Source organism: Phasianus colchicus, chromosome 33, assembly GCF_987193195.1.
Source record: "Phasianus colchicus chromosome 33, bPhaCol1.hap1.1, whole genome shotgun sequence".
Classification (NCBI taxonomy): Eukaryota; Metazoa; Chordata; class Aves; order Galliformes; family Phasianidae; genus Phasianus; species Phasianus colchicus.
In genome coordinates this window covers 3,048,394-3,073,166 of record NC_143468.1, presented here as the reverse complement: position 1 = coordinate 3,073,166, position 24,773 = coordinate 3,048,394, and the positions used below count along the sequence as shown (strand labels likewise).

General features: G+C 66.2%; 6 protein-coding genes across 10 annotated transcripts; 2 read left to right on the top strand and 4 right to left on the bottom strand.

Annotated features, from left to right (window-relative positions):
- Window positions 1–37: 37 nt before the first annotated feature.
- RAB5B (RAB5B, member RAS oncogene family) lies at window positions 38–3,939 on the bottom strand. 2 transcript variants are annotated; one of them, XM_031609346.2, is made up of 6 exons: window positions 3,789–3,939; window positions 1,640–1,889; window positions 1,295–1,446; window positions 1,077–1,199; window positions 908–1,001; window positions 38–685 (listed from the first exon to the last, which is right to left on the bottom strand). In XM_031609346.2, exons 2-6 carry the CDS (start codon window positions 1,800–1,802, stop codon window positions 570–572), a joined length of 648 nt encoding a protein of 215 aa, XP_031465206.1. In that variant the 5' UTR covers window positions 1,803–1,889; window positions 3,789–3,939; the 3' UTR covers window positions 38–569. The 2 variants fall into 2 exon arrangements, with proteins under 2 accessions (XP_031465206.1, XP_031465207.1); XM_031609347.2 differs by lacking the exon at window positions 3,789–3,939 and adding an exon at window positions 2,618–3,265.
- Window positions 3,940–4,810: 871 nt separating this feature from the next.
- CDK2 (cyclin dependent kinase 2) lies at window positions 4,811–7,329 on the bottom strand. The gene is made up of 7 exons (XM_031609334.2): window positions 7,083–7,329; window positions 6,935–7,012; window positions 6,491–6,611; window positions 6,251–6,421; window positions 6,077–6,178; window positions 5,340–5,543; window positions 4,811–5,250 (listed from the first exon to the last, which is right to left on the bottom strand). The coding sequence occupies exons 1-7, from the start codon at window positions 7,196–7,198 to the stop codon at window positions 5,146–5,148; spliced, it is 897 nt and encodes a 298-aa protein (XP_031465194.1). The 5' UTR covers window positions 7,199–7,329; the 3' UTR covers window positions 4,811–5,145.
- Window positions 7,330–8,193: 864 nt separating this feature from the next.
- PMEL (premelanosome protein) lies at window positions 8,194–11,899 on the top strand. Of its 3 annotated transcripts, XM_031609332.2 has the most exons (11): window positions 8,194–8,295; window positions 8,866–9,000; window positions 9,079–9,225; window positions 9,302–9,442; window positions 9,530–9,691; window positions 9,764–10,444; window positions 10,564–10,857; window positions 10,934–11,027; window positions 11,184–11,386; window positions 11,465–11,552; window positions 11,642–11,895. In XM_031609332.2, exons 1-11 carry the CDS (start codon window positions 8,232–8,234, stop codon window positions 11,799–11,801), a joined length of 2,169 nt encoding a protein of 722 aa, XP_031465192.2. In that variant the 5' UTR covers window positions 8,194–8,231; the 3' UTR covers window positions 11,802–11,895. The 3 variants fall into 3 exon arrangements, with proteins under 3 accessions (XP_031465192.2, XP_089984458.1, XP_031465193.2); XM_090128332.1 differs by lacking the exon at window positions 11,465–11,552 and having other exon boundaries at window positions 11,642–11,763; XM_031609333.2 differs by lacking the exons at window positions 11,184–11,386; window positions 11,465–11,552 and having other exon boundaries at window positions 11,642–11,899.
- An 87-nt stretch (window positions 11,900–11,986) lies between these two features.
- Window positions 11,987–18,618, bottom strand: DGKA (diacylglycerol kinase alpha). Its single transcript, XM_031609331.2, has 24 exons — window positions 18,407–18,618; window positions 17,047–17,124; window positions 16,680–16,756; window positions 16,470–16,590; window positions 16,307–16,387; window positions 16,174–16,223; window positions 16,019–16,093; window positions 15,832–15,951; window positions 15,639–15,756; window positions 15,099–15,187; window positions 14,689–14,808; window positions 14,476–14,574; window positions 14,292–14,381; window positions 14,119–14,192; window positions 13,934–14,008; window positions 13,753–13,838; window positions 13,583–13,672; window positions 13,324–13,484; window positions 13,169–13,233; window positions 12,997–13,087; window positions 12,737–12,926; window positions 12,518–12,638; window positions 12,379–12,439; window positions 11,987–12,271 (listed from the first exon to the last, which is right to left on the bottom strand). Exons 2-24 carry the CDS (start codon window positions 17,114–17,116, stop codon window positions 12,173–12,175), a joined length of 2,223 nt encoding a protein of 740 aa, XP_031465191.2. The 5' UTR covers window positions 17,117–17,124; window positions 18,407–18,618; the 3' UTR covers window positions 11,987–12,172.
- A 244-nt stretch (window positions 18,619–18,862) lies between these two features.
- PYM1 (PYM1 exon junction complex associated factor) lies at window positions 18,863–21,126 on the top strand. Its single transcript, XM_031609337.2, has 3 exons — window positions 18,863–19,155; window positions 19,705–19,798; window positions 20,252–21,126. Exons 1-3 carry the CDS (start codon window positions 19,125–19,127, stop codon window positions 20,745–20,747), a joined length of 621 nt encoding a protein of 206 aa, XP_031465197.2. The 5' UTR covers window positions 18,863–19,124; the 3' UTR covers window positions 20,748–21,126.
- An 89-nt stretch (window positions 21,127–21,215) lies between these two features.
- LOC116239269 (transmembrane protein 198-like) lies at window positions 21,216–24,054 on the bottom strand. 2 transcript variants are annotated; one of them, XM_031609335.2, is made up of 4 exons: window positions 23,917–24,054; window positions 22,989–23,532; window positions 22,273–22,371; window positions 21,216–22,206 (listed from the first exon to the last, which is right to left on the bottom strand). In XM_031609335.2, exons 1-3 carry the CDS (start codon window positions 24,035–24,037, stop codon window positions 22,302–22,304), a joined length of 735 nt encoding a protein of 244 aa, XP_031465195.1. In that variant the 5' UTR covers window positions 24,038–24,054; the 3' UTR covers window positions 21,216–22,206; window positions 22,273–22,301. The 2 variants fall into 2 exon arrangements, with proteins under 2 accessions (XP_031465195.1, XP_031465196.1); XM_031609336.2 differs by having other exon boundaries at window positions 22,273–22,368.
- Between the last annotated feature and the right edge of the window lie 719 nt (window positions 24,055–24,773).

Below are 24,773 nucleotides of genomic sequence, written 5' to 3'. Positions count from 1 at the left end.
TAGAAAAGGGAGGAAAAAAAAAAAGAGAGAGAAAAAGAAAGGAGAAAAAAATAATAATAATGACAAAAACAAATCCATCTCAGACCCCGCGTTTTCCCAGAGGTCTCCGGTGCCTCTCGTTGGTCACACACAAAGCCAACCCGAGGATGCGCTGCCGTCGTGCCACCAGGAGGGGAGACGTGAGCAGGGCTGAGCCCACAGAGCAAAGAGGGAGGTGGGAGAGGGAGAAAGGCGGAGGGAGGAGCTGCGGTTAGGTCGCTATTTGCACCTATAATACAAAGTGAAGAAGAGTTTGTTGGTTTGTTTTTTTCTTTTTTTCTTTCTTTTTTTTTTTCTCTGGAAGTTAAGTCCCCGGCGGATGTAGTTCCATTGCCATCAGGATGGTGGACACGGGTGTCTGGTGGTGGTTTTGAAGCATTAAAAAGTGCAGTTAGAGCTCTCGGGAGGGTTCTGGTTCGGGTGGGTTTCTCGGTGCGCCGTTATGGAGGTGAGGTGTGGTGTGGTGGACGGGGGGTGGAGGTTATATCTTAGCTCTTCCTCGCTCGCGGGCCGCTGCCGAAGGCTGCCCTTCAGTTGCTACAACACTGGCTCTTGTTCTGCTGGGTTTGCTCGTGAAGGTCCACGCCTCTGCTCCTCCCTGCTGCACCACTCGTGCTCTGGGGCTCGCTCTTTGGCAGCTTCTTGGCTGGAGGGGGGAGAGGAGAAGCATCAGCGTGGCTGTTATGGGCTGATCTGCACACTGCCTCTCCCAGTGCTGCTCCAAGGAGGCCGAAGAGCTGCCCTGAGCCCCCACACCACGCTCAAAAGGCATCGGCTCCGCATTGCACAGCCCAGCAGGGCAAAATCTGAGGGAACTGCCCACCCCACCCCACCCTGCAGGACCCCCCACCCCACCCTGCAGCCTCACCGATGGCCAGGAAGAGGTCGTTCACATTCATCGCTGTCTTGGCCGACGTCTCCATGAACAATAGGCTGTTGTCATCTGCGTAAGCCTGTGCCTCCTGGAAGAGAGCACCCAGGTGAGGGTCCAGCAGCCACGGGGGGGGTGCAGGGTGGGCACCGGTGCTGACACTTACTTCGTACTCCACCATACGTTTGCTGGCCAGGTCGGCTTTGTTGCCCGCGAGCGCAATGACGATGCTGGGGCTGGCTTGCCTCTGCAGCTCTTTCACCCATGTTTTTGCCCGTGCAAATGTTTCCTAGGAGCAGAGAGGGGGAGATGTGAGGTTACCACGAGGTGGGCACCCCACAGGGACCTCCAGACCATGGGGTGAACATGCACTGAGAACCTCACCTGGTTGGTGATATCGTAGACCACGATGGCAGCCTGTGCCCCCCGGTAGTACATGGGGGCCAGGCTGTGGTATCGCTCCTGGCCCGCCGTGTCCCAGATCTCAAACTTCACCGTTGTGTCGTCCAGGCAGACAGACTGTGTGAGGAACGCCGCTGTGGGAGGGAGGAAGATGTGAGCATCACACTGCTGCCCCCAAGCACTTCTGCCCACGACCACCCCAGCCCCACGGGGATCGTATTTACAGGAGAGGGAAGCTGGCGCGAGGCAAAAATGGAGGTGGCAGCTGCAGGAGCGCTGCTCCCAGGCTCTGCTGCACCCTGCAGGCAGTGCCCCTCACCGACTCACCCCCGATGGTGCTCTCCTGGTACTCGTGGAACTGCCCCTTGACGAAGCGCAGCACCAGGCTGGATTTCCCCACCGCTGATTCGCCCAGCAGCACCAGCTTGAACTGACAGATTTTGCTGGCTTGGGACTGCCCATTCGGCCTGGCGGCTCCTCTGCTGGTCATGGCCGGGCTGCTGCTGGGCTCCTGCCCTGCTGAGAGCCTGGAAGGCACCGACGCTGGGAGCGCTGGCCTTGGTTCCACCAGGCAGTCCTGGAAAGGGAGGAAAGCGGTTGGTCACTGCGTGCTGCAGCCAGTAAAATCCCTACAACCAAATGCACACCACTCAGTACAGGGCTGGTGGGCACAGTCACTCCTGGGTGCACAACGAGGACCTGAATGCTCTGCTTCCAGAGCGATTCCCAGGAGCTGGGTGGGAAAAGCAGACCCATGAGTGATGCCCAGGGGAGGCTGCACCCCTGCCAGGACAAGGCTTAGCCTCGTGTCCTGGGCTGCTGCTGTTTGTGCCACAGCACAGATTCCTCAGCTGCTTCACCTCTCCCCACCCAGAGGAGAAGCTGGGAACCAACTCCACAGCTCAGCCTCCAAGTTCCTCAGCCCGAGGTTTTTTTTCTGCTTTCTGTTTTCCCTCGGCACGCACTCAGAGCAGACATCACAGCGCATCCCATCTGCATCAGGAGCTCCTTCAGCCACAGCACACACTGCTGGGTCACCGTGCAGCCCGAGTCCTTCACCTCCCACACTGGGCCAGCAGGGAAAGCAAGGAAATCTTTTATTTATTTTTTTTAAGGCTCATCTCCCATGCGGCTGTAGGACACAAATGGCTACTGGAGCACAGCCAACAGGGGAAGGCTGTCAGTGCCTGTGCCCCCATGCACGGCTGCAAACGAAGCACCTCCACACAGTGCTAAGTCCATGCCTTGAGCCCACCCAGAGGCCCCACAGCCCCCAGAACCCACAGCCCCCTTGAGCCCACCCACCTTTGCACTTTCACTTGCTGGATGCAGTGCTGCAGCACGCACACCCTACAGCCACCAGCCCCAGGACCACCGGCTGTTCCTGTTACACCAAACCCCTCACCTGCAGAGGCAACCAAGCTGAACTATACACACAGCTACTCCCACCACACCTTCATGTCACAGCCAGCAGCACGCTAAGCGTGACTCAAGGTGTGAAGCAGCCAGCTCTGTAAGCACACGCAGGCCCATAAACCACCAGCAGGCACCGACTGAGGGGCACCGCGCTGTGCCGAGCTTCCCCCAGCACAGAGCAACAGCTGCAGCAGCGACAGCTCCACGTCACACGGGGGTGAATCAGGAGGCAACGTCTCCCATCGCAGGACCCGACCCGACCCCGACCCTACGAGGACACGGAGCCCCTGGGAGCAGCGCCGCCAGCAGCCGCACAGCGCAGCATTGCAACAGCCGCCAGGGCCAACTGCTTTCCTGTTACCAGGCGGACTTCTCCTATGTCCCAACCGCGCTCACACCACCGCCGAGGCGGCTGCGGGACCGGCGACCTCCGGCGGGACAACGAGGGGTCCTTTATAACAGAGCCCACGCCGCCCGGTCCCGGTGCATTCTTCACCCCGGCAGCTCTGCCGGATGCAGCACCGTTTCCATCTGGCACGGCGGGACGCTCGCACTCGTCTCTCGGCCCTCACCGGACCGCCGGGTGCCGCCTGCTCGGTGTCCCCGGGGAGGGGTGGGGGGAGGCCGGGGGCGGCCAACACCGGGCGTTCGCTCTCTCCCTCCCCGCGGCCTGAGCCCCCCGCGCCCGGTTCCCCGCCGGCGCCTCGGAACGGGCGGAGCCGCGGGGAGATCGAATTGGGGGAAAACCGGAGGAATTCGGCTCAGTACCGAGAGCCCCTGAGGAGACCGAAGGAACAGAACGGGCCCGGTACCCGCCCGGCCCCGAGCTCCGCCCGCGGGACTCCGGCAGCCCACGTTTCTCCCCGGGCGCTCGGCGCACCGCGGCACAGCGGACCCGGTCCCCGCCCCAGGCCGGGCCCAATCCCAGGCCCAGGCCAGACCCAGTTGTTCCGGTCCTTCTGGGCGAGCCCGGCCCGGCTCCAAGGCCTGCACGCGCAGGAGGCGGCCCGGGACCCGGCCCGGCGCTCGGCCCCGTCCGCAGCCGCCCCGCTCCCGGTACCTGCGGCCCCGGCCTCCCGCTGCGGCCCGAGCACACAAACAGCGCCTCGGCCCAGCCCTCCTCTCGCGGGCGGGATTAAGGCGCGGCTCCGCCAATGGGCGACGCGCGACGGGGCGGCGGGCACGCCTTTTCCTGTCGGCGCAGCCAATGGGAGTGGCGGAGTGTGCGTCACCGCCCCCGCCCCGCGCGAGACGGCCTATGGAAGGCGGCGATTGGACGGATGGGCAGCGAGGCGCCGCCAATGGGAGTAAGGGAACGGTGAGCCAGTGGTCGGCAGGAATGCCGCGGGGAGGCGGGGCCAGAGGTGAATGACGGAGCGTCCGACCAGTGGGAAGCGTCACCGCCTAGGGGGCGTCACCAGGAACAAATAAGGTGACCGAAGGGGGCGGACCCCTGCAGCAGCAGTGACCAATCGCGGAGCAGAAGAGGCCCAGCCCGGCCAACCCGCGGCTGGCGGCGCGATGAATGACGAAGCGCAGGGCGGTGCCTCGCGGCCATTCACGGGCCGTGTTGCCCATGATTGACAGCCCGTGGAGCTGCGGGGTCGGGCCGATCGCGCGGGGGCCGCCGGGAGCCGCGACCTCTGACCCCCAGTGGCTCTCCTTCACTTTAATGCTGCGGCCGCCGGCGGGGGCGGGGCTAAGCCTGGCCTGGCCAATAGCAGCGCTTCATAGCGCCAGGGGGCGGGGCCTCCAGGGAGGGGGGCCTTGTGCGGACCCTATGGGGCACGGATGGGCCGTGGGGGAGTGGATGGGGGCCAGTGGGACGCAGGGACACGTATGGCCCTACAGGGACCATGTGGCGTGTATGGGTGCTGTAATACGGGCCCTATCGGTATTTCAAGGCATGTGTGGGGCCCCATAGGGATCTGGGGGTGGATATGGGGGAGCCCTATGGGCATAGTGGCCCTACAGATGCACAGGATGATGCTGTGAGAGCGGCAGGCAGGTGACAGAGGACAGACTGCTCCCACCCCACTGTGGAGGGGGCTTATAGGGGTCAGACACCCACCCCACCCCCACATCCCACAGGCACTGCTGGGCAGGAGCTGCACAAAGAGCTTTAAATGTCAACTACAAAATGGCAAAAAAGTTACAAAAGTCAGCGAGGAAAAGCCCGCGGGGGGAAGGGAAGAGGTGGACCCCCACTGCCACCCTGGGGACGGAGGAAAGGGGGACAAAGGGAGGGGGAAGGCTCTGTCCCTCCTGCCCCCCACCTCGCCCCCAGCTGTAAGTGCCCGAGAGCCCAGGCAAAGGGGGGGTCCCCGCCCCGAGCAGTCCTGGGGGCCGGGGGGTCCCAGTGCCCCACTCTGTGCTCGTGCCGTCCGCAGCCAACGTGCCCACCCCCAGCCCAGTGCTCACAGGCGCAGGTGGGGGACAGCCCTGGTGACATCACGGAAGAAGGGATGGCCCAGCGCTGCCTTGGCCGAGATGCGTTTGTTGGGATCGTAGTGCAGCATTTGCTGAAGAGAGGCAGAAGAGGGGACGGTGAGGGGGGGAGGAGCTCCCCATTGCGTCTCCTCTCACTGTTCCCCCCCAGCCCCGTGCTCACCGCCAGCAGCTTGCGGCCCTCCTCATCCAGCGGCGGCACCACCTTGCCCAGATCCTGCCGGGCCCACTTGGGGAAGCTGGGCTTGTAGTCGGGCAGGGCGGTGACGCCGGGCCAGGCGGCCTCATCCGGTGTCCCCAGCGTGCGGAAGATACGGAAGAGCTGATCGATCTCCGAATCCCCGGGGAAGAGCGCGCGCCGCGTCACCTGCACGTGGTGGCACCGGGATCAAACAGCCCCCACCCCGCGTGACCACCTTGTGATGCCGGGTCTGGGCTGGGGGCTCACATGATGCTCCCCCACCCCCACCCCTCCGGCACCCACAGAGCCCCTTTGTGCTTCTGTGCTTGCGGCCGGCCCCGTGTGCAGTGATGTCAGGGCTGAGACAGTGGAATGGAGGCAAACTGGGGCACATCCTGCGTGTCCCCAGCGTGTGATCACAGTGCCCCTTGGTGTCCCTCGGGCCACGTCCTTGGTGACCTCAGAACGTGACCACAGTGTCCCCTCAGTGTCCCCAGGGCACGTCCTTGGTGGCATCCCCAGGATATCCCCAGTGTATCACATAGGTGTCAGTGGGGCAGCTCCTTAGCTCACAGAGTATGGCCACAGTGTCCCCTTGGTGTCCTCAGGGTAACCCCACAGTGCCTCCAGGGCACCCCTCAGTGACCCCACGTGTCCCCTGGAGTAGCAGCTGCTGTCCCAGGGGGATGCAGCCCCTTCCCCCCCCTCTCCTTGCTCACCATCTCGGCGAAAATGCAGCCCAGGCTCCAGATGTCCACGGCAGTCGAATAGTACTTGCAGCCCAGCAGGATCTCAGGCGCACGGTACCACAACGTCACCACCTGTGGGGTGGGGGGCAGACTTTGGGCACTGAGCCACCCCCACTGCCCGCAGCCCCCCATCCCCACACCCACCTCGTGCGTGTAGGTGCGCACAGGCACCCCAAAGGCGCGTGCCAGCCCAAAGTCAGCCAGCTTGATGGCACCGTCGGCGTTGATGAGCAGGTTCTGAGGCTTGAGGTCTCGGTGCAGCACGCGGTGCGCGTGGCAGAAGGCCAGGCCTTGCAGCAGCTGGAACAGGTAGCTCTGCAGGGATAGGAGGGGTGGGAGGTCAGCACTGCCCCATGCCCCCCCGCCACCCCCGCCCCGACCCACCTTGATGAGTGGCAGCGCGATGCCACCCAGGGATGATGCATCCATGAACTTCTTCAGGTCCTGGTGCAGGAACTCAAAGACCAGGTAGAGCTTGTTCTCCGTGTGGATCACATCCAGCAGTCTGGAAGAGGGGTGGCTGGGTGCTAGCATGACCCCCCCTCAGTGCATCCAGACCCCCCTGCAGCCCCCAGACCCTCCTACATCCCCTGGGCCGCCCGCAGCCTCCAGCCCCTCCGCAGCCCCCAGACACCCCCGCAGCCCCCGGATCGTCTGCAGCTCTCAATCCCCCCCCCCAGCCCCTCAGGCCTTCTGCAGCCCCCAAACACCCCCGCAGCCCCCGGACAACCCCCAGCCAAACCTCCCCGCGCAGCAGGCTGCCAGCAGAGCGTCCCCATAGATTCTCTATACCCCCATCCACGCCCCCCCGCGGTGCCCCCCCCTCACTTGACGATGTTGGGGTGGTTGAGCTCCTTCAGCAGCGAGATCTCTCGGATGGCCGTGCTGGGGACGCCCTCGGTTTCCCTGGGGGAGGAACGGGTTGAGCCCTTCCCGGTGCCCCCGCCGCCCCTCCCGCCGCCCCCCGCCCGCTCACGTGTCCAGCCGGATCTTCTTCAGCGCCACCACCTCGCCCGTGACCTTGTTCCGGGCCTTGTACACGACGCCGTACGTGCCCTCCCCGATCTTCTCCACCTTCTGGAAGTTCTCCATTGGGTGGGGGGGCGGCCCCGGGCGGTGGGGGCGCGGCCCGGGGTTGGGGTGTCCCGGGGTCCCGGGCCGGGCACGGAACGATCGCGGCCGCCGCTTTTCCCCGGCGCGCCACAACCCCGGGGCCCCGCCCGCGCCGCTTCCCGCCGGCCGCTGGCCACGCCCCCCGCGGCCTCCCATTGGCCGAGCCCGCGGCCAGGCGGGGTGCGGCGCGGGAGATCTCTTAAAGCGACAGGCGCGGGGCGGGCGCCGCTCGGCCCACGCGTGGAGCGGTCGCGGGTGCTGTGAGCGCCTCCCCGCGCCCCTTCTTTCCCCGTAACACCGACGGGAGAGCAGCCGCCGTGACTGCGGTAGCAAGCCCTGAGCCCGGGTTGTTATCGGGCCGCGGTGCTGTGGATTCAGTGCTACTCACGGTGCTCCCAGGCAAACGGTCCCACGGACGCCCTCCCCGCGGCCATGCTGTCACGCACGCAGCCCCACGCACGGGGTCCCCACAGCCGCGGCGTTCGTACGTGGCCTCACAAACGTTGTGTCCCCACGGGGTTCCCGTGCACACAAGCGCAGCGCTTTGAGGCCCCATGTGTGCATCCTGCCAGCCACAGCCACCAGTGCTGACGTGGGCTGGGGGTCTGCAGCGCCGCGCTGCTGCTGGGGGTCCGTGGGTGGGCGCAGTATGGGCCTCCCCCTGTGAATGTGTCGCACCCCAAGGGGGTCCCAGGGTCGCACCCATAACCCGGCTCCCCGCGGCACCCGGTGCACGGACCAGGCGCTGCTGTGCTGTGAGCGGGGGGCAGCGGCTGTGCTGAGCCCCTGGCGGGGGTCTCACACACCCCGAACCCACCGGCTCCGAGCTGAGCAAGGGCAGCCGTGTGACCGTAGCCATGTGCGCGCACACATGCCCACACGTGCGCGCACGTGCCCACCCGCAGGCCCTCCCCAGGGCCGCCCCTCGGGGTGGGGCTATGTAAAGACGGTCCCTTCTTATTCCCCCGCAGCCGCTGCCTTCGCCTCTCCCGGAGCCGGAGCATCAAGGATCATGCGGTTGCAAGGGGCCATCGTGCTGCTGGCGGCACTGCTGGCCCTGACTACGGCACAGCAGCGTAAGTGAGGCTGCGGGGGGGGGATCTTCAGGCAACCGGGGTACGTGAGGGGTGGTCCTGGCTGTGAGCTGCCCGTGGGCTTCGTGGGGCAGCCGTGGGTTACCTGTGGGACACCAAATGGGGACGGGTTGGGGGTGGATGGTGGCATTGAGTCTCCCAGAGCAGGGTTGGAGTTTGGACTCGGTGTGGGCTCTGCGGTGGGTGCGGGCCCCCCCAGCACCGGGCTCAACCCGTCCCGCGTTGTGGGGAGTCCCCAGCACAAGGAGGGAGCAGCGTCTCCGTTGCTTCGTGCACACGGGGGCCCCACGGTGACCCCCATCCGTCTGTGCACGGGCGATGCCGTGGGATCCCGTGGGGACTGCAGTCAGTGGGGCAGAGAAGGGACACGGGGGGAGCGCTCACCCCGTCCAGCCCCCGCTGCAGCTCAGCTGAGCGTCACATGAAACGGCTTTGGGCAGCGCCATGTGATGGGCTTTGCCCCGCGCCGCAGCCTGAGCCCATCACGTGTTTCTGGGGCTGTGCGGGGGGTCCCAGCGCGGTGCCATCGCATCCCTGTCCCTTTTCCCGCAGGAGGCGGTGGCCGGAGCCGCGGTGGCTTTCAGGGTCCGGTGTGGGCTGGCCGCCCGGCGCCGTTCCGGAGCTGGGACGCAGCGCGGTACCGCCCGTGGCAGGAGGGGAGAGCGCAGCAAAGCGACTGCTGGCGAGGTGAGCGCGGGGACGCACAGACACGGGGACAGACGGCCGCGGCGCCGCTCCCTGAGCCGCTGTCCTCGTGCCTGACAGGAGGCGACGTCACCTTCGACATCAGCAACGACGCTCCCACCATGGCGGGTGCCAGGGCCACCTTCTCCATCGCGCTGCGCTTCCCCAGCACGCAGACGGCGCTGCCCGACGGCCGCGTGGTGTGGAGCCAGAACTGCACCGTCAATGGTGGGCACGGCCGGGGGCACGGCTGGAGGCGCGGCTGGGGGCGCAGCAACGCCTCGCTCATGGCTGCTCCCTGCAGGCACCCGCGTGGTGCAGGGGGACCCGGTGTTCCCGGAGCAGCTGGCCGAGGGCTCGGATGGCGTCTTCCCCGACGGGCAGCCCTTTCCCCGCAGCGCTTGGGACAAACGTGGGAAATTCGTCTACGTCTGGTGGACGTGGGGTGAGGACGGCTCTGCGCTGTGTTCCCAGCACTGCTGGGATGTCCCCGTGCCTGACAGTGTCGTGCCTGACTGCGGTGCCCCCGCAGGGCGTTACTGGCAGGTGGTGGACGGAGCGGCGTCGCAGCTGACGGTGGGGACGGACGGGGTGGCCCTGGGCTCCTACACCATGGAGGTGGTGGTTTATCACTACCGTGGCAGCCAGAAGTTCATCCCCATCGGCCAAGCCAGCACGCAGTTCAGCATCACAGGTACGTGGCAGCGGGGTGGACGGGCTGGCAGCAGGCACGGTGTCCCCACGCTGATGTCCCTGCGTCCCCCAGACCAGGTGCCCATGGTGGTGGATGTGACACAGCTGGAGGTGGCAGCGGGGGACGGCAGGAGCTTTGTGCTCAACCGCCCCGTGGCCTTCAGCGTGCGGCTGCACGACCCCAGCCATTACCTGCGTGATGCTGACATCTCCTACTCGTGGGACTTCGGGGACCAGAGCGGCACGCTCATCTCCCGCAGCCGCACCGTCACCCACACCTACCTGCAGGCTGGTTCCTTTGCTGCCCGCCTGGTGCTGCAGGCGGCCATCCCGCTCAGCTCCTGCGGCTCCTCCACGCCCCCTGTTGTGGATCCCACCACCGGGCCGCTGCCCTCCTTGGGACCCACGGCCACGCAGCCTGAGGAGCCCACGGGATCCGGCACCGCCGCGGAACCTGGCACCCCCACGGGATCCAGCACTGCTGCAGCACCCGGAACCACCGAGGCACCCGGCACTGCTGCAGCACCCGCAGCCTCTGGAGCACCAGCAGAATCCACGGGGGTCTCAGAAGCTGTGCCCTCAGACAGCGCTGCCACTGAGCCCAACCCTGACCCGGTGCTCAGCACTGCAGTGGCCGATGCAGCAGCCGGTACAGACCCCACTGCAGACCCCCTGCCCCCCACCTCAGTGTCCTCAGCTGGGGATGCTCTGGGCACTGTGGCCCCCACAGCAGTGGAGGGAAGCGTGGCAGCAGGTGGGTTCTGTTCCCATGGGGTACAGGGAGATGGGCTTTGGGCTGAGGGGTCCTGCGAGGGAATGGTTGGGTCCCTCCAAACCTATTTCCATCTGCTTCTTTGCATGGGACTGCTGCAGGTGTGGAGACAGCAGGGGACGTGTCTGCAGCCACCCCTGGAGCCACTGCTGTGGACACAGCTGTGGACACAGCTGGAGCCACGGATGGGGTCGCAGTTGAACCCACAGCTGCAGCTACAGCTGAATCCATAGCAGACCCCACAGCTGGAGCCACAGCTGTATCCTCTGGCAGTGCCACAGCTGGAGCCACAGCGGAGCCACTGCTGCTGGTGAAGCGCCAGGCGCCCGAGGCTGAGCCCACCGGCTGCGTCCTGTACCGCTATGGCACCTTCTCCACTGAGCTCAACATCGTCCGTGAGCACCGGGCTGAGGGGCCGGGGAGGGGGTTCAAGGGGGTCCAGCCTTCATCTGACACCCCATCCCCTCACAGAGGGCATCGAGAGCGTGGCCATCGTGCAGGTGGTGCCCGCGGCGTCTGAAGGCAGCGGAAACAGCATGGAGCTGACAGTGACGTGCGAGGGGAGGTGAGGAAAGCTGGGCACGGTGCACCAGAGATGGGAGCAGATGGGGACGGTGCACGGGGTCGGGGACACTGGGAGCCCATGGGCTGGAGCAAGGCAGGACATGGGGATGGCAGTGGAGGCTGGGGGGTCCTGGGAGCGCACTGATTTCCCCCCCAGCCTTCCCGAGGAGGTGTGCACCGTGGTGGCGGATGCCGAGTGTCGCACAGCGCAGACTCAGACGTGCTCAGCCGTGGCACCGGCGCCGGGCTGCCAGCTGGTGCTGCGCCAGGACTTCAACCAGTCCGGCCTCTACTGCCTCAACGTCTCGTTGGCCAATGGCAACAGCTTGGCTGTGGCCAGCACCCGTGTGGCTGTCGGAGGTAGGAGAGGGATGGGGGGGGGGGGGGGGGAAGGGGAAGGGGAGGTGTGGGGGTGCTGAGCTGCCTCTGCCCCCCCAGGAACATCCCCAGCTGCCAGCGGCACCACACTCACCGTGGGGCTGCTGCTCATTGCTGCTGCACTGGGCACTGCTGCCTACACCTACCGGTGAGCGGGTGGAAGGACCGGGACGTGGGGGGGGTGGGGAGGGACGTGGGGAGAACACAGCACTCACCCCCTCCCCCCTCTGCTTGCAGCCGTGTGAAGTACAGCCCCCTGCTGCCCGCAGCCCCCCCAGCTTCCAGGCCCCACAGCTGGCTGCCTCCTGGTGCTGCCCTGCGTCTGCTGCTGCGCCAGGCTTTTGGGGGGGCTCCCAGTGGAGAAAGCAGCCCCCTGCTGCGTGCCAACACTGTCTAAGGGGGGGAGTCTGCATCCAACCCCCCAGTACAGAGCCCCCTGCCTGGCCCGAGCCCCCAGGAACTGGGGGGGGATGTGTGTACCGGCTGCTAATAAAGACTCAGCTCAGCTGTGCTCCGTCTGTTTGCATGGGGGGGAAGGGGGGTCCCAGCCGCCAGCTTTATTTACTATAAGAGGCACTTGAAACGCGGGGGTTGGGTGTAATAAATAGGCACGGGTGTGGGGGGGGGGGGGGCTAGCAGGGTGGGGACTCCAGCCTCTCCTCCCACCCCCCCATGTGGGGGGACCCATCCCTGGGTGCGCAGGGGAGGAGGGGAAGGACAGAAGGGCCCTGCCCAGTGCTGGGGGGGGTGGGGAGGGTCCGGTCCCCTTTAGCCCTCCATAGAGCCCTTCTTGAGGCCGAAGAAGCTGGAGGAGCGGGGTGGGGGGGCCATCAGCATGGGTGCCTGGTTCTTGTGGGTGATCTTGATCTGTAACAGAGGATGAGAGTGGGGGGGAGGCAACATGGGGAGGGCACAGAACCGCTAGGGGGATCCAGGGGAACTAAGAACCCCCCATCCGGCATGGGGACACGTACAGTGCAGGGTGGCTGCATCCAGGGCTCTCCATCAATCTGCATGGGGAGGGCTTTCAGCGTCCTGCAACGGCAGCCCCCTTACAGTTCACCCACAGCCCTTGAGGGGGGGGCACAACCTCCCCCCCACCCCAGGGCTCACCGCAGGGTGATCTCGGAGCACTTGGCCAGCCGCGTTCCTGCGCTCTTCAGCCCGGTGTAGATCTGCCCCATTTCCAGCACTCCCTCCAGCCCCACAACTTCCAACCGCTGGTCGCTCAGGTCTAAAGGGGAGGGGTTGAGGAGGGGGAGGGGTTGAGGAGGGGTCAGGACGGTGCCAGCCTCGAGGGGGGGGTTGGTTCCTCACCCCCACCCCACGCACCCTGCACGCAGGTCTTGAGCGTTTCGGCGTCGGTGATGGCCGGGGGCTGCGCGGCACCGGGCGGCCGCCTCGCCTCCCCCAGGGGGCGCTTGGTCTCACCCCACAGGTTGGAGCCTCCGTGCATGCTGGGGATGTTGAGCACGGCAACCCCCGCCAGCGCACCCCGCAGCTCCAGAGGGGTCCCGCAGCACTGAGGAGGGGGGGCAGGGTCAGGGCAGAGCGCCGAGGGGGGGGCACAGGGATGCAGAGATGAGGCGCACCTCGATGCTCAGGCACTCCTTGAGCTTCTTGCAGGTGGCAAAGAGCGTCTCGGAGGTGGCAAACTCCAGGTACCAGAGTTTGTTCTTCATCCTTGGGGGGGGAGCACGGCGTGGTGGGGATGTGGGGACGCACAATGGGGTCACAGGGATGCGGCCTGGGGGCGGCACTCACCTGCTGTTGAACTTCTCAGGGTATTTCTCCCGCATGACGTGGAAGCGGTGCGCGATGGAGGCATCCTGCGGGGGGGAGATGGGCATAGAGTGTGGAGGGGTGAAACCTGGCCATGCTGCGCCTCCCCCTCCCCGGCAGCTCCCAGCCCCACACACCACCCCAATGGAGAAGTAGTTGTTGACGATCTCGTAGGGCACGGGGTCACCAGCCTCGGTGGGGCAGGTGGGCAGCACCCGCAGGTGCCAGCGGTCCATCTGCACCACGCTGCTGCCCTCGATGTCCTTCAGGATCTTCACCAGGTTCTCCCCATCGTAGCCTGTGGACGGTGTTGGGGGAGACACCGGGATCAGGAGGGAGGCTGGAGGGGGGTGAGGGGGATATTGGACTGCCCACTTCTCACACCCCACTGCTCACCTCCACCCCAGCGCAGGCACCGCGCCAGGTCGTTGCCGGTGCCCAGGGGCAGAACGGCCACAGGGGGTCGTCGGGGAAGGTTGGCTTTGTCTGCAGGGAGAAGTGCAGTGAGGGGGGGGGAAGGATTTGGCCAACAAATCCTGGGGTGACGGGGGGGGGTGCAGACCCACCAATGGCATCCAGGATCCATCCCACGGTGCCGTCCCCGCCGCACACCAGGATGCGGAAATCTGGCACGTCCCGAAAGAAGTTGAGCCTGGGGAGGAGAAGGGAAGGGAAGAAAAGGAGGGAGGGAGGTCAGGGCTGGTTGCCCCCCTCCCAGCACTTACCACACCCCCGTTCCCCCCTTACCCTGGGTTGGGTCCTCCTTGCTGCAGGTTGTAGACCTGCCGGGGGTTCAGCAGGTACTGGAACTTCCGGAGCACTCTGCAGGAGAAGGGAAGGTGGGCTGGGGGGGTCCAACCCCCACCTCCCCCTAAATTTGTGTGTGTGGAAGAAGATCCCACAGTGTGCCCGGCGCCTGCCCAGCCCCTCACCTCTTTCCCTGCTTCCCTCCGCTCTTGGGGTTGACGAAGACGAGGAGTGGGTGGGTGTCGGGCACAGGGCTGACCTGTGGGTTTGGGGGGGGGGGGTTGAGTGCCAGGCATGGCGCCATGGGGGGACACAGATACGGGTGGGGACAGAGGGATAACAGGGGAACGTGTCTCACCCGCAGCGCCTGTCCTTCAGGAGTGGTGAAGACCTGTGGTCCGTCCTCACCCGGCGTCCCACTCTCATCCTTTTGGCTGTTCTGCCGCTCCTGCACCCCCAGCAGGGAGGTGACACCCACATCCCCAAGCAGGGACATCCCTCATTCCCCTAAATCCCCCTCCAACCCCTTCCCCTGAGCTCACCAGCACCACAGGATAGATGGCGGAGGGGGGCAGGATGTGATCCCTCAGCAGCCCACAGTCACAAGTGGGGGGCACAGCAGGCTTGCAATCCTCGTGGATCTGGGGGGCAGAGACCACGTCCAGCCACCCCATCCCTTGGGGATGGATGGAGGAGACGGGGACCCCCCTGTGACACCAACCAGCATCACGGGGGGCCCCTCCACCCATCCCCACCTTGAGGTGACACCAGACGCAGTGCAGCCCCGTCAGGCTCTGGAAGCTCTTGATTTTCTTCTGGCATTTGCCACACTTGCTGGCCTCGCAGCCACCTTTCACCCAGACGTGGGCTTGGACCTGCGTGGGCAGTCATGGCGGGAGGCGGTGGGACAGACGGACGGAGGGACGGACAGACAGGAGGAGGAATGGGTGGGCAGGCGGACGGAGGGACAACCAGGTGGGCAGACAGCTGCACAGCTTGACAAAAGAGACGGATGGACAAACGGACAGATGGGCGGGCAAAGAGATGAGCGGACGGATGGACCGCAGGTGGAGCCACGGACAAACGGACCGGCAAATGGAGCAGGCAGGTGGACAGACGGACGGACAAATGGATGGACAGATGGACGGACAGCCGGGGCACTCACACCGGCCTCCTTGCGGGACTTGGCGTAGGTGCTGATGCAGCTGGGGGGGGCCTTGCGGGCGCAGCGCTCGTGAACCGTGAACTTGCAGACTGGGGGAGGGACGGCCGTGAGGGGGCGGGGCTTGGCCCCCTGCTCCCACCCCCAAGCTGCCCCTCAGCCAATCACAGCACGGCCCCCCCTCCGCCCCAGGAACCAATGGCAGCCCGGTGTTTCCCAGGTGGGTGGGGTTTCTGTAGTAGCCACGCCCATTTCGGGGCGGGGCTTTCCCAGCTGGAGGGGGCGGGGCTTCCTGCAACACGTGGGGCGGGGCTTCTTCCCACCGCATCCCCATCCCATCCCCCCCCTGTGCCCCCTCCCCACCCAACGCAGGGACATCACCCCATCCTTGCCCCTGTCCTCACCCCTGCGCCCACCCGTCCTCATCCCTCATCTTCCAGCCTCACCCCATCGCTGTCCTCCTCCCCACCCCACCTCTCCCCGTCCCCGCTGCATCCTCATCCCATATCGTCCCCCTCCTGTCCCCATCCCTGCCCCACTCACAGATGCAGCACAGCCCCTGTTTGCGCAGCCCGACCAGCAGCGTCTCGCACACATTGCAGTAGGCAGGACGGTTGAAGTGCTTCAGGCGCCACATGTGCTGCCCATCATCCTTCATGTGCTGAGAGGGTGGGAGGATGGGGGGTCAGGACACAACTCCGGGGGGGTCCCAGCACAGCGCACCCCCCGCACTCACCACCTCCAGGCCCAGCAGCACCAGCAGGGGGATGTTGGTTACACCGCCGCGCAGCCACTCCGCCAACGACACCGCACCACTGCCATCATAGTCAATCTCCCGCATCATCTCCTGCAGGATCTGGGGGGACGCGGGGCTCAGCGGGTCTGGGGGGGGCACACGTGGGGAGGGAAGCGGGGCCACTCACTGGCTTCAGCTCTGTGACGTCCCAGTCCAGGTATTGGGCCACCCGCATCATCTGGGTGATGATCCGCTCCACCTCCTGCAGCACGGCGGTGGCGAGGATGAAGGTGGGGGTGATGACGGGGGTCCCAGATGCCCCCCCCAGCCCTGTCCCCTCACCGAGCTGTCCAGGAGCCCGTTCCCATCCTTGTCGTACAGCTTAAATGTGACTGGGGGGGGGAAGGAGGGGCACAGCAGAGTCAGATGGCGGTGCTCCCCCCGGCCTCCCTTGTGCCACAGGACCCCCACTCACACTCCAGCTTGTCCTCGGGGCGCCCGCCCTCCAGCAGTGAGAAGTAGCAGGAGACATCATTAACGCAGACAAGGTCAGCATCTGTGGGATGGACAAAGCTGAGCCCCCCCGTGTCTTAACCCATCCCCCCCCCCCAGTTTCCCAGTCCCCCCCAGGTCCTCACCGGCGCCCGGCTGCCCCGTGCTCTGGAAGGACCTGAAGAGGTGATGGCACAGCGTGTCTGGGACATCATCTGCCTCCAGGTAGCTCCTCAGGAACAGCTTGAAGCCCTCGAAGTCCACGCACTGGGGGGGGCAGAGAGGGGCTGGAGGTGAGTGTGCGGGCGGGGGGGTCAGCAGGCAGCCCCTGGGGTGTGTGGGGGGGGGGGGCTCACCTCTCCCTGAAGGTGCTGGGACAGCACCCCGTCACCATAGAACTCCTGCAGCACATCCTGCACCTTCCTGCTGCTGTCTGCGGGCACAGGCGTGTGCAAGGATGCTCGGGGAGTTCACACACAGGCAAGGGGCGTGCACACGCATGCCATGCATGCACGCACACGTGTGTGCAAGGCACACCCACGGGTATGCACACGTATCCCTTGCACGCCCATCTCTCCATCGCGGTGCACACGTGTGCGTGGCCACCCCACGCGTGTAAAAACCACGGCCACACACACACACAAAGCCACACATAAAGTGCAGCCACACCCGTGCACACACACACACACGAGCTGCTTCCCCCCCCTTCCCCCCCCAACTCACAATCCAGGTACTTCTGGAGCTGGGCGAACTCCTCGGGGCTGAGCGTTCCCCACTCCGCGCTCTCCTCCATTGCGCTGCCTGCAGGCGGAGGGCGGCGGTGGGGGCACGGCGGGGGTCTCCCCGCGTTCTCCCCGCCCCGTTTGCCCCAGCACAGCCCCCAGCACAACCCCACCCCCCCCGAGGCCGGGCGGGCAGCAGCTCGCTCGCACACGCACAGGTCGGCGCCCGCCCGGGGCTGCTCGCATCCTGCTGCCACGCATCCGGCTGCCACCCACGCACCCCGCGGGGATGCGGTTCCCTCCCGGCCCCGCGATGAGGCAGGCAGTGCCGGCCCCGAGGGCGAGGGCTGAGCTTTGCTCCCTGCGTGGCACCGGGCGGCAGATGCTGAGCGCGGCCCGGGAGCGGCACCGGGCGGAGGTTGTGGGGGAGGGGGGACGGGGGAAACGGAGCCGCAGCCGCAATCCCCCGGGACCCCAAATGTGACCCAAAGGGGAAGAGGACAATGTGTGCGCGTCCCTCCTGCCGCCTCCCGGAGCACCCATGGGTGATCCCAGCACCACTCCCACCCCCTTCTCCCTCCGCACCGGGGCTGCGTCAGGAACCCGCGCTGGGGGAACCGAGCCGTAGCACGACGCCGGCCCCCCCGGGGGCCCCGAGGTCGGGCACGGCCCCCAGGACCCCCCCGGAGCGGCGGCTGGTTCCCTTATTTAGTAACGGGCAGGGAACGGGAACCGTGAGGAGGGGGGGGCAGCACCCACGCACGGCCCCTCTCCGCTCCCGGGACCCCCGGGCTGCGCTCTCTCCCTCGAGGACCCCGGGGCGAGGCGGCTGCCGTCGGATACGAGGCATCGGGGCCGCCTCCCGCCGGTGCCGGTGTCAGCGCAGCCCGAGGCGGCTCCGGGACGGGCAGGTGGGAGCGGCGGAGCCCGGCGGAGGGGCGGGCGGGGCCGGGCCCTTCGCCTTCCCCGTTTTCCTCCTCTCGCCGCGCCCCGGGAACGAGGAGGCGGCGGAGGGACGGGACGGGAGCGGAGCTCGGAACTCACCGCGCTGAGCACCGGGACGGGCGCGGGACCGGGAACGGGCGGCGGCACCGAAACGACGCCCCACGGTGCAGCCCGGGCCGTGCCCCGCCGGCGCCGCTTCCCTCCCGTTTCCCGCTCGGTGCCGTCGGTTCAGCCCAGCCCGAGGCGCTCCGCTCCGATCGGACCGAGCCCCGCACTGCCCGCTTCAGTTCGGTCCGGTTCGATTCCTTCCGACGCAGCCAATCCCGGTGCGGCTCATCCCGGTAGCACCGGTCTCGCCTCGCCCCGCCCCCTCCCACCCGGCGCCGTCCCGCCACACCCCCGGTGCCCGCCGGTACCTGCGGGGCTCCGCTCGGTGCCGCCGCTCGGTCCGGCCCGGTGCCCGCGCGCTGCCGCCGCCGCCGCCCAGCCCCTCTGACATCACGGCTCGGGGCGGCACCGGGAGCACGTGCGGCGGGGGGGCACAGCGCCGGGGCGGGGTCCGCTCCCCTCCGCTCCCCGCCGGGCTCGCACCTGCCCCGCGCTCACGGGGCCGCTTCCGTTGTACCTTGAAGCGGCCGGGGGGCCCGCAGGGGGGCTGGGACCGGAGGGGGGGCAGAGGGGAGCGGGAAGGGGTGGGAGGGGGCACGCGTGGAAATCCCCGCGGCGATCGCAGCGCGGGGCCGGGCCGCATCCGGACTGCCCCGGGGGGTGCGGGGGGGAAGGAAGGGCAGTTTGTTCCCCTCCCCCCAGTGAACCGCGTGGTTCTGCGCTGCGGGGAGCCCCGACCCCTCCCTGTTCCCCGACGTGACACCGAGGCGGGGCGGGACCGGCCCCGAAGGCTCGGTTGAGGCGGGTTATCGCCCGGTTCGCCCCCGTCCCGCAGCGCGGGCACGCTGTAGCCCGGCGTCACCGCAGCAGCCCCGCGCCCAGCGACTCCACGCAAAACGGAGCGCTGCGCCTTTAAAAACAAAATGGCCGCCGCCACTCGCGAATCTCCCCAATCCTCTGTCGGAACGCCGCGCCGCCACTTCCGGGGGCGGGGCGTGGGGGCCGGAAGTGTATCGCGCACGCAAGATGGCGACTCCCTATGTGACTGATGAGACCGGTGAGCGCGCCGCGGTGCGGGCCCGCCGCTGCGGGACGGGGACGGGCGGCTCCGGCGCTGCGGGGCGGGGATCTGCAGGGCGCGGTGAGGCCGAGGCCGCGCCTGGGGGCGGCGGGGCGGCTGCGCTCCGCGGGGTGAGCTCCGTCCCTTCTCTCCGTGGGCTCGGTTCCGTTCTGCCTTTTCCCTGCGGCCTGCGCCCAGCCCAGCTCTGCGTGGCATCTCCCACAGCGCACCGTGGGGTCGGATCTCCCCCCTGCATTATCTGTGGGGTCGGATCTCCTTCCTGTGTTTTCTATGGGGTCGGATCTTCACCCTGATTTCTTTACGGGGCGGTATCTCCCCCCACGCACGTTCTCTATGGGGTCACATCAGCCCCCCCGTGCTCTCTGTGGGGTCACATCTCCCGTGTTTATTCCCATCCTCCCGTGTCCCAGCAGGGCTGGTCGCTTCTCTTCCCCCCAGAACAGTACCAGGTGCCGGGCAGCCCCCAGCCCCAGCAGAGGAGCAGCCCCTCGTGCCCCCCACCCAACGTTGCTTTCTCCCCCATAGGGAAGTACATCGCCTCTACGCAGCGCCCTGACGGCACCTGGCGGAAGCAGCGGCGCGTGAAGGAGGGCTACGTGCCACAGGAGGAGGTGCCGGTGTAAGTGGGGCAGGCGGCCAGGTGTGGGGTCCTGGGGTGGAGCCCCATTGCTGGCAGCAGGGCGATGGCGTTGGTGTGCCCAGGATCCCAAACTGTGGGCACTTTTTGTGCCCGTTACCTGCACCACGCTGGGGCTGTGGGGTGTGTGGCAAGGCTGGGAGCCCCCAGTGTGTCTAAACCAGGTCATGTCTTGAGGTCTCAGTCTCTTTCCAGGTGCCTGAGCACTTCTGACCCCCTTAGCCCATAAGCTGAGTCCTGATGGTACGTATCTGGCTGCTCCTCTGCGCAGGGCTGGGCTGAGCCACGGCCATGAGGACATCCTGAGGAGCTCAGGGCAGTGCTGGAGCTGAGCACTGGGTCAGGGCTGTGCTGTGCTGATGGCGAGGCTGGAGGTGGTGAGGTTTGCAGCTCCACGGGGGCAGCAGCACCGTCACTGCATCTCCTCCCATGCAGGTATGAGAACAAATACGTGAAGTTCTTCAAAAGCAAGCCTGAGCTGCCCCCGGGGCTGAGCCTGGAGCCCAACGCCCAGCCCAGCAAGCAGCCCAGCAAAGCGGAGGGCGGGGAGACTGGACTGTCCAAAACAGCAAAAAGGAACTTGAAACGCAAGGAGAAGAGGAAGCAGCAGCAGGAGAAAGGAGAGAGGGAAACAGACGAACTGATCCAATCGCTGGAGAAGGTCTCCTTGTCGGGGGGCAGCAGCGGGGACACGAGAGCGGCCGCACCGCAGCCGGCCTGCAGCACCCAGAGCTCTGCTGACGGGGAAGCTGCAGCCTCAGAGAAAAGCAAGAAGATCAAGAACCTGAAGAAGAAGCTGCGGCAGGTGGAGGAGCTGCAGCAGCGGCTCGACTCTGGGGAGATAAAGCAGCCGACCAAGGAGCAGCTGGAGAAGCTGGGCCGGAGGAAAGCCCTGGAGGAGGAGCTGCAGGACCTGGAGCTGGACTTGTGAGGGGTGGGCTGTTGTGGGGCGCGTGGGGCTGGCGTCCCCAGCGCAGGCTGTCTGGACTGAGCGCTGGCCCCTCTTCCCCGGGGTTTTATTTTGGGTGGGTGCCGTCGTTTTTCTTTTTCCACAACAGTTGTTTTTTTGTTTGTTTGTTTGTTTTTTTCCCAGCTATCGGTGTTAGAAAGTCGGCAACTCTCAGATACCTCTCTCCTTTTTAAAGTTTATTTGGGGGAGCCGGGCGGGCAGGGCTGGTGCTGCGGGTGAGGCAGGGGCAGCAGCCTTCCTTGACTTCTTCCCCAGCCCCTCGCATTCTGTGTTACGGCCTGTCGTCCTCTTCCTTTTATTTTTAAAAATGCAATAATAAAATTGCAGTAGTGACCCCGTGGCATGAGCTCAGCTCTGCCTTTCCCTGCTGAGGACAGTGCTGGGATCCTCCCACAGTTCCCAACCCCCTCAGCCCGCCCAGCTGCAGCCATGCCAACACCAGTGTCACTGTTGGGGCCGTGTGCGGGACACAGCTGCCTTTGTGTCCTGTGAGGCAGTGTTGGAGTGTTGGCCCCCTCTTGTGCCCCATTTTCTGGGTGGCCCCATGCTCTGGCTTGGCACCAGCCCACGTCCTGCAGCCCATCGGGAGGAACAGCGTATGGAACAGTGCTTGTTCTGCCCCAACCCTGCACTGGGCTCTGCTGGGGGATGGGGCCATGTTTGGGTTTTCATCCTGCGTGGGGCTGAGCAGGGAGTGCTGTTGGTTGGTCCCGGGATTGAGGAGGTGGTGGATCCTGCGTGGGGATGGAGCTTGGCAGTTTGAGATGGGAGTGATTATGTCCATGAGGGGACTGGGGGATTCTGGGGGGTTGCTGGAGCGTGAAGGAGGAGGTGTGGGGGGTCTAGGGAGCTCAGGGGTCATAGATGGGGGTGTTGGTGGTTTGGGGGATGCAGGAACGGTGGTCAGTGGAGCTGGGGCCTCGTGGCAGCAGGAATGGAGGTATAACGGGTTTGGGAGTCAGAGTGAGGAGCTAGGGGCAGCTGGAGGCGTTCAGAACATTATAGCTCAGGTACTGAGCCAGCAGTGCGTGCACAGCATTTGGATAGGTCCTACAAAAATAACTCTGGGGTGTTATTTTCTATGAAGTCTTTTCTTGCACTGGAGGGAGAGTGGAGCTGAACCTCTCTGGAGCTGACAGGGAACAGGGGTTGCAGTGGGTGTGGACCTGGCTGTGGGGCAGGAGCCCCCATTTACCCCATGAGGATCCCCTGTTATTTGCCTACTTAAAAGGGCAGGCATGGTGGGGGGACAGCAACCCAAGGCACAGCAGGTGTGGGGCACAGGGGCCTCTCAGAGGTGGCCTCGAGGCACTGGAGTGACGAAGGACACAGCGGAGCCATGGCCATCGCTGGGGGTCCCAGCAGGGTCTGGGGGGGCTGCACTCTCCAGATGCAGGTCCCACAAGCTCTGGATCTAGCTCTGGGGGTGGAAAGGGGTGTCAGCGGTGGTGGTGGGGCACCCCCTGCTCCCCCAGCACACACTCACCAAGGCCAACGCGTTGCACAAGCAGTGTGTCACTGGGGCAGGCTGGTGGCGGTGGCTGCACCTGGGGGGGGTTCGGTTCTGCTGGCATTTGGCTTCCTGCTGATGGAGATACAGCAGCTGCAGTCATTTCTGGCACCAGCTGAGGATCACTGCAGGGAGGGGGCTCAGCACCGGCCCCTTCCATCACCCCCATCCCCATGGCCATTTCCTCGGTCCCTATGGCCGTCCCCATTGCCATCTCCACCTCCCTCATCATTTCCATCACCCTCTGTGTCCCCTTCCCCACCCCTGCTGCCCCATGCTCATCACGCGCACCCTATGATAGTTCCCATTCAATCCCCATCCCAGTTCACTCCCCACCCTATCACATTCCAGCTTCCATCCCCATGCCTATTCCTATTTCCATCTCAACCCATCCAAGCCTCCATTCCCGTGGCCACCCCCCATCCCATCCCCACAGCCATTCCCATCCCATTCCCATCCCATCCCATTCCCATCCCATCCCCACAGCCATTCCCATCCCATCCCCATGGCCATCCCAATCCCATCTCCCCCATCTCCATCCCATCCCTATGACCATTCCATCCCATCCTATCCCCATCCCCACACCCATCCCATCCCATGACTATCCCTAACCCCATCCCACTCCCGTTCCCATCTCCTCCCCATGGCCGTTCCCACCCCAACCCCCCCCACGCCCTCCCCACTCCCCTCACCGTTGCTGCAGCAGGACACCAAGCAGGCTGAGCGCCGGCCAAACCCCCAGCACGACCCAGCTGTACCAGCAGAGCTGCCCCACCGCCGCCATCCGCAGCCTCTCGGAGACGTGGAGCAGCAAAGCAAACACCTCCACGAAATAATCCACACACACCACTACCACGGCAGCGCCGAGGACGGCGGTGGCCAACGTGGTCAGCGCTTTGGGCCACCGCAGGGCCAGCAGGGCGCAGAGCAACGCCGGGCCCAGCAGGACTCCCACCAGCACCCACGGGCTCAGCGGTGGCACCAGCGGTGCAGCAGCTGCCAGCACGGCCGTGGCCAGCAGCAGCCCCAGCAGCAGCCCGGTGGAGAAGAGCCCGACGCTGCGCAGCAGAGCGGTGACCAACCCGCAGAGCGAGCCGATGGCCAACGCAATGCCTGCGCTCACCTCCAGGCTCAGCCGCGTCTCCAACACGCGCTCCTTGTAGCACAGCAGGAAGATGGTGCTGGAGCCCAGGAGCAGCCCCGAGGTGAACATGATGGCCTTGAAGCAGCGATGGCCTGCGGGGGATGTGGGGCTCAGTGGGGGCTGCGCCGTGGTGTCCCCGGTGCCACCCCCAGCTGTGCCCAGTGTCCTGTCCCCATTGCCAAATGTGTTCCGTGGAAACATCCCATAGTGTCCCCCCACGCCACCCCCTATCCACACTCCTGGACGCACACTCTCCTGTCCCAATTTTGTCCCATAGTGTCCCCGTGCCACCCCCCAAGGACACATCCCATCGTGTCCCCAGTGTGTCCCATAATGTCCCCCCATGCCATCCCCTGTCCGTGCCCCACGGACGCACATTGTCCTGTCCCCAGCACGTCCCACAGTCTCTCCCTGCAATCTCCTCCCCCGACCCCCGGCGGTGCCCCCCCCCGCGCTGTGCCACCCCCACCCCTCACCGACGCAGCCATAGAGAAGGCCGAGGACGCAGCCGAGGGCGCAGAGGACCGCCGGACCGGGCTCATAGTGCAGCCATGGCTCCAGGCGGCAACGCGGCTCCGCGGGGGCTCCGGCCTCCATCCCGGGCCGGGGAGGGGGGTGGGCGGGGGGGAAGCTGTGCTGGGGGCGGTGGAAGCGCCCAGAGGGAGCCCCGCTCCACTCCCCCCCATTCGCGCATCTGGCGGCGGGGCCACATCTGGGGCGGGGAATCGGAGGAGGGCGGGAGGGGCCGGGGGGAACCGGGGGCTCTGAGAACATCGGGAGCAGGGGGAGGGGGGTCGGGAGGGGTGAACTGTGGAGCCACCGCGGCTGCAGAGCGGACACCATTGCTGGGGACACAGAGCGGGGAACCACAGGATGCATTTGGGGGGAGAAGGGGGGTCTTCGGGACACACTCGTGTACCTTGGGACACCCCAGAGCACTCCCGAAGGTCCTCCTTGCGACCCCCTTCCCCCCCCCAGGGGTCCACCGAGGTCCCCACCGGCACCCAGGACCCCCGCCCGCTCCCGGAGCTCCGCACGTGTCCCGAAGGAGCCGCGGACCCCCGGCACCACCCGGACCCGCGGGCACCGCTATGCTGCCCCCTGCTGGCCGAGCGGAGGCACCGCACGACCAACGCGGCGTCGCTACTCCGCGCCGTTGTGCGCATGCGTGAGGCCCTCAGGAGGACCTAGAGCAACAGAGATGGGGCGGACTGGCGGCGCAGAGCGGCAACGGCACAGGGACGGCACTTCCGGGTTTCGGCGCGAAACTGTGCCGCGTCTCGAAGATGAAAACCACAGACGCGACCGGACCGGGGTACAGAGCGGTCCGCGA

Coding starts and splice junctions, on each gene's coding strand:
- RAB5B (XM_031609346.2), bottom strand. CDS start 1,802: ATGACCAGCAGAGGAGCCGCCAGGCCGAATGGGCAGTCCCAAGCCAGC. Junction 1,447..1,639: donor CCAGGAGAGCACCATCGGGG/GTGAGTCGGTGA, acceptor TCCCTCCCACAG/CGGCGTTCCTCACACAGTCT. Junction 686..907: donor CGACCTCTTCCTGGCCATCG/GTGAGGCTGCAG, acceptor TCCCCCCTCCAG/CCAAGAAGCTGCCAAAGAGC.
- CDK2 (XM_031609334.2), bottom strand. CDS start 7,198: ATGGAGAACTTCCAGAAGGTGGAGAAGATCGGGGAGGGCACGTACGGC. Junction 6,612..6,934: donor AACCACCCCAACATCGTCAA/GTGAGGGGGGGG, acceptor CCCCTCTTCCAG/ACTGCTGGATGTGATCCACA. Junction 6,422..6,490: donor TCGCGCTGCCACTCATCAAG/GTGGGTCGGGGC, acceptor CTATCCCTGCAG/AGCTACCTGTTCCAGCTGCT.
- PMEL (XM_031609332.2), top strand. CDS start 8,232: ATGCGGTTGCAAGGGGCCATCGTGCTGCTGGCGGCACTGCTGGCCCTG. Junction 9,692..9,763: donor CACGCAGTTCAGCATCACAG/GTACGTGGCAGC, acceptor TGCGTCCCCCAG/ACCAGGTGCCCATGGTGGTG. Junction 10,445..10,563: donor GGAGGGAAGCGTGGCAGCAG/GTGGGTTCTGTT, acceptor GGACTGCTGCAG/GTGTGGAGACAGCAGGGGAC.
- DGKA (XM_031609331.2), bottom strand. CDS start 17,116: ATGGAGGAGAGCGCGGAGTGGGGAACGCTCAGCCCCGAGGAGTTCGCC. Junction 13,485..13,582: donor GTGCCTGCGCTGGGGTGGAG/GTGAGCAGTGGG, acceptor CACCGTCCACAG/GCTACGATGGGGAGAACCTG. Junction 13,234..13,323: donor ACTACTTCTCCATTGGGGTG/GTGTGTGGGGCT, acceptor TCCCCCCCGCAG/GATGCCTCCATCGCGCACCG.
- PYM1 (XM_031609337.2), top strand. CDS start 19,125: ATGGCGACTCCCTATGTGACTGATGAGACCG. Junction 19,156..19,704: donor CTATGTGACTGATGAGACCG/GTGAGCGCGCCG, acceptor TCTCCCCCATAG/GGAAGTACATCGCCTCTACG. Junction 19,799..20,251: donor CCACAGGAGGAGGTGCCGGT/GTAAGTGGGGCA, acceptor CCTCCCATGCAG/GTATGAGAACAAATACGTGA.
- LOC116239269 (XM_031609335.2), bottom strand. CDS start 24,037: ATGGAGGCCGGAGCCCCCGCGGAGCCGCGTTGCCGCCTGGAGCCATGG. Junction 23,533..23,916: donor CCTTCTCTATGGCTGCGTCG/GTGAGGGGTGGG, acceptor CATCCCCCGCAG/GCCATCGCTGCTTCAAGGCC. Junction 22,372..22,988: donor GGTGTCCTGCTGCAGCAACG/GTGAGGGGAGTG, acceptor TATCTCCATCAG/CAGGAAGCCAAATGCCAGCA.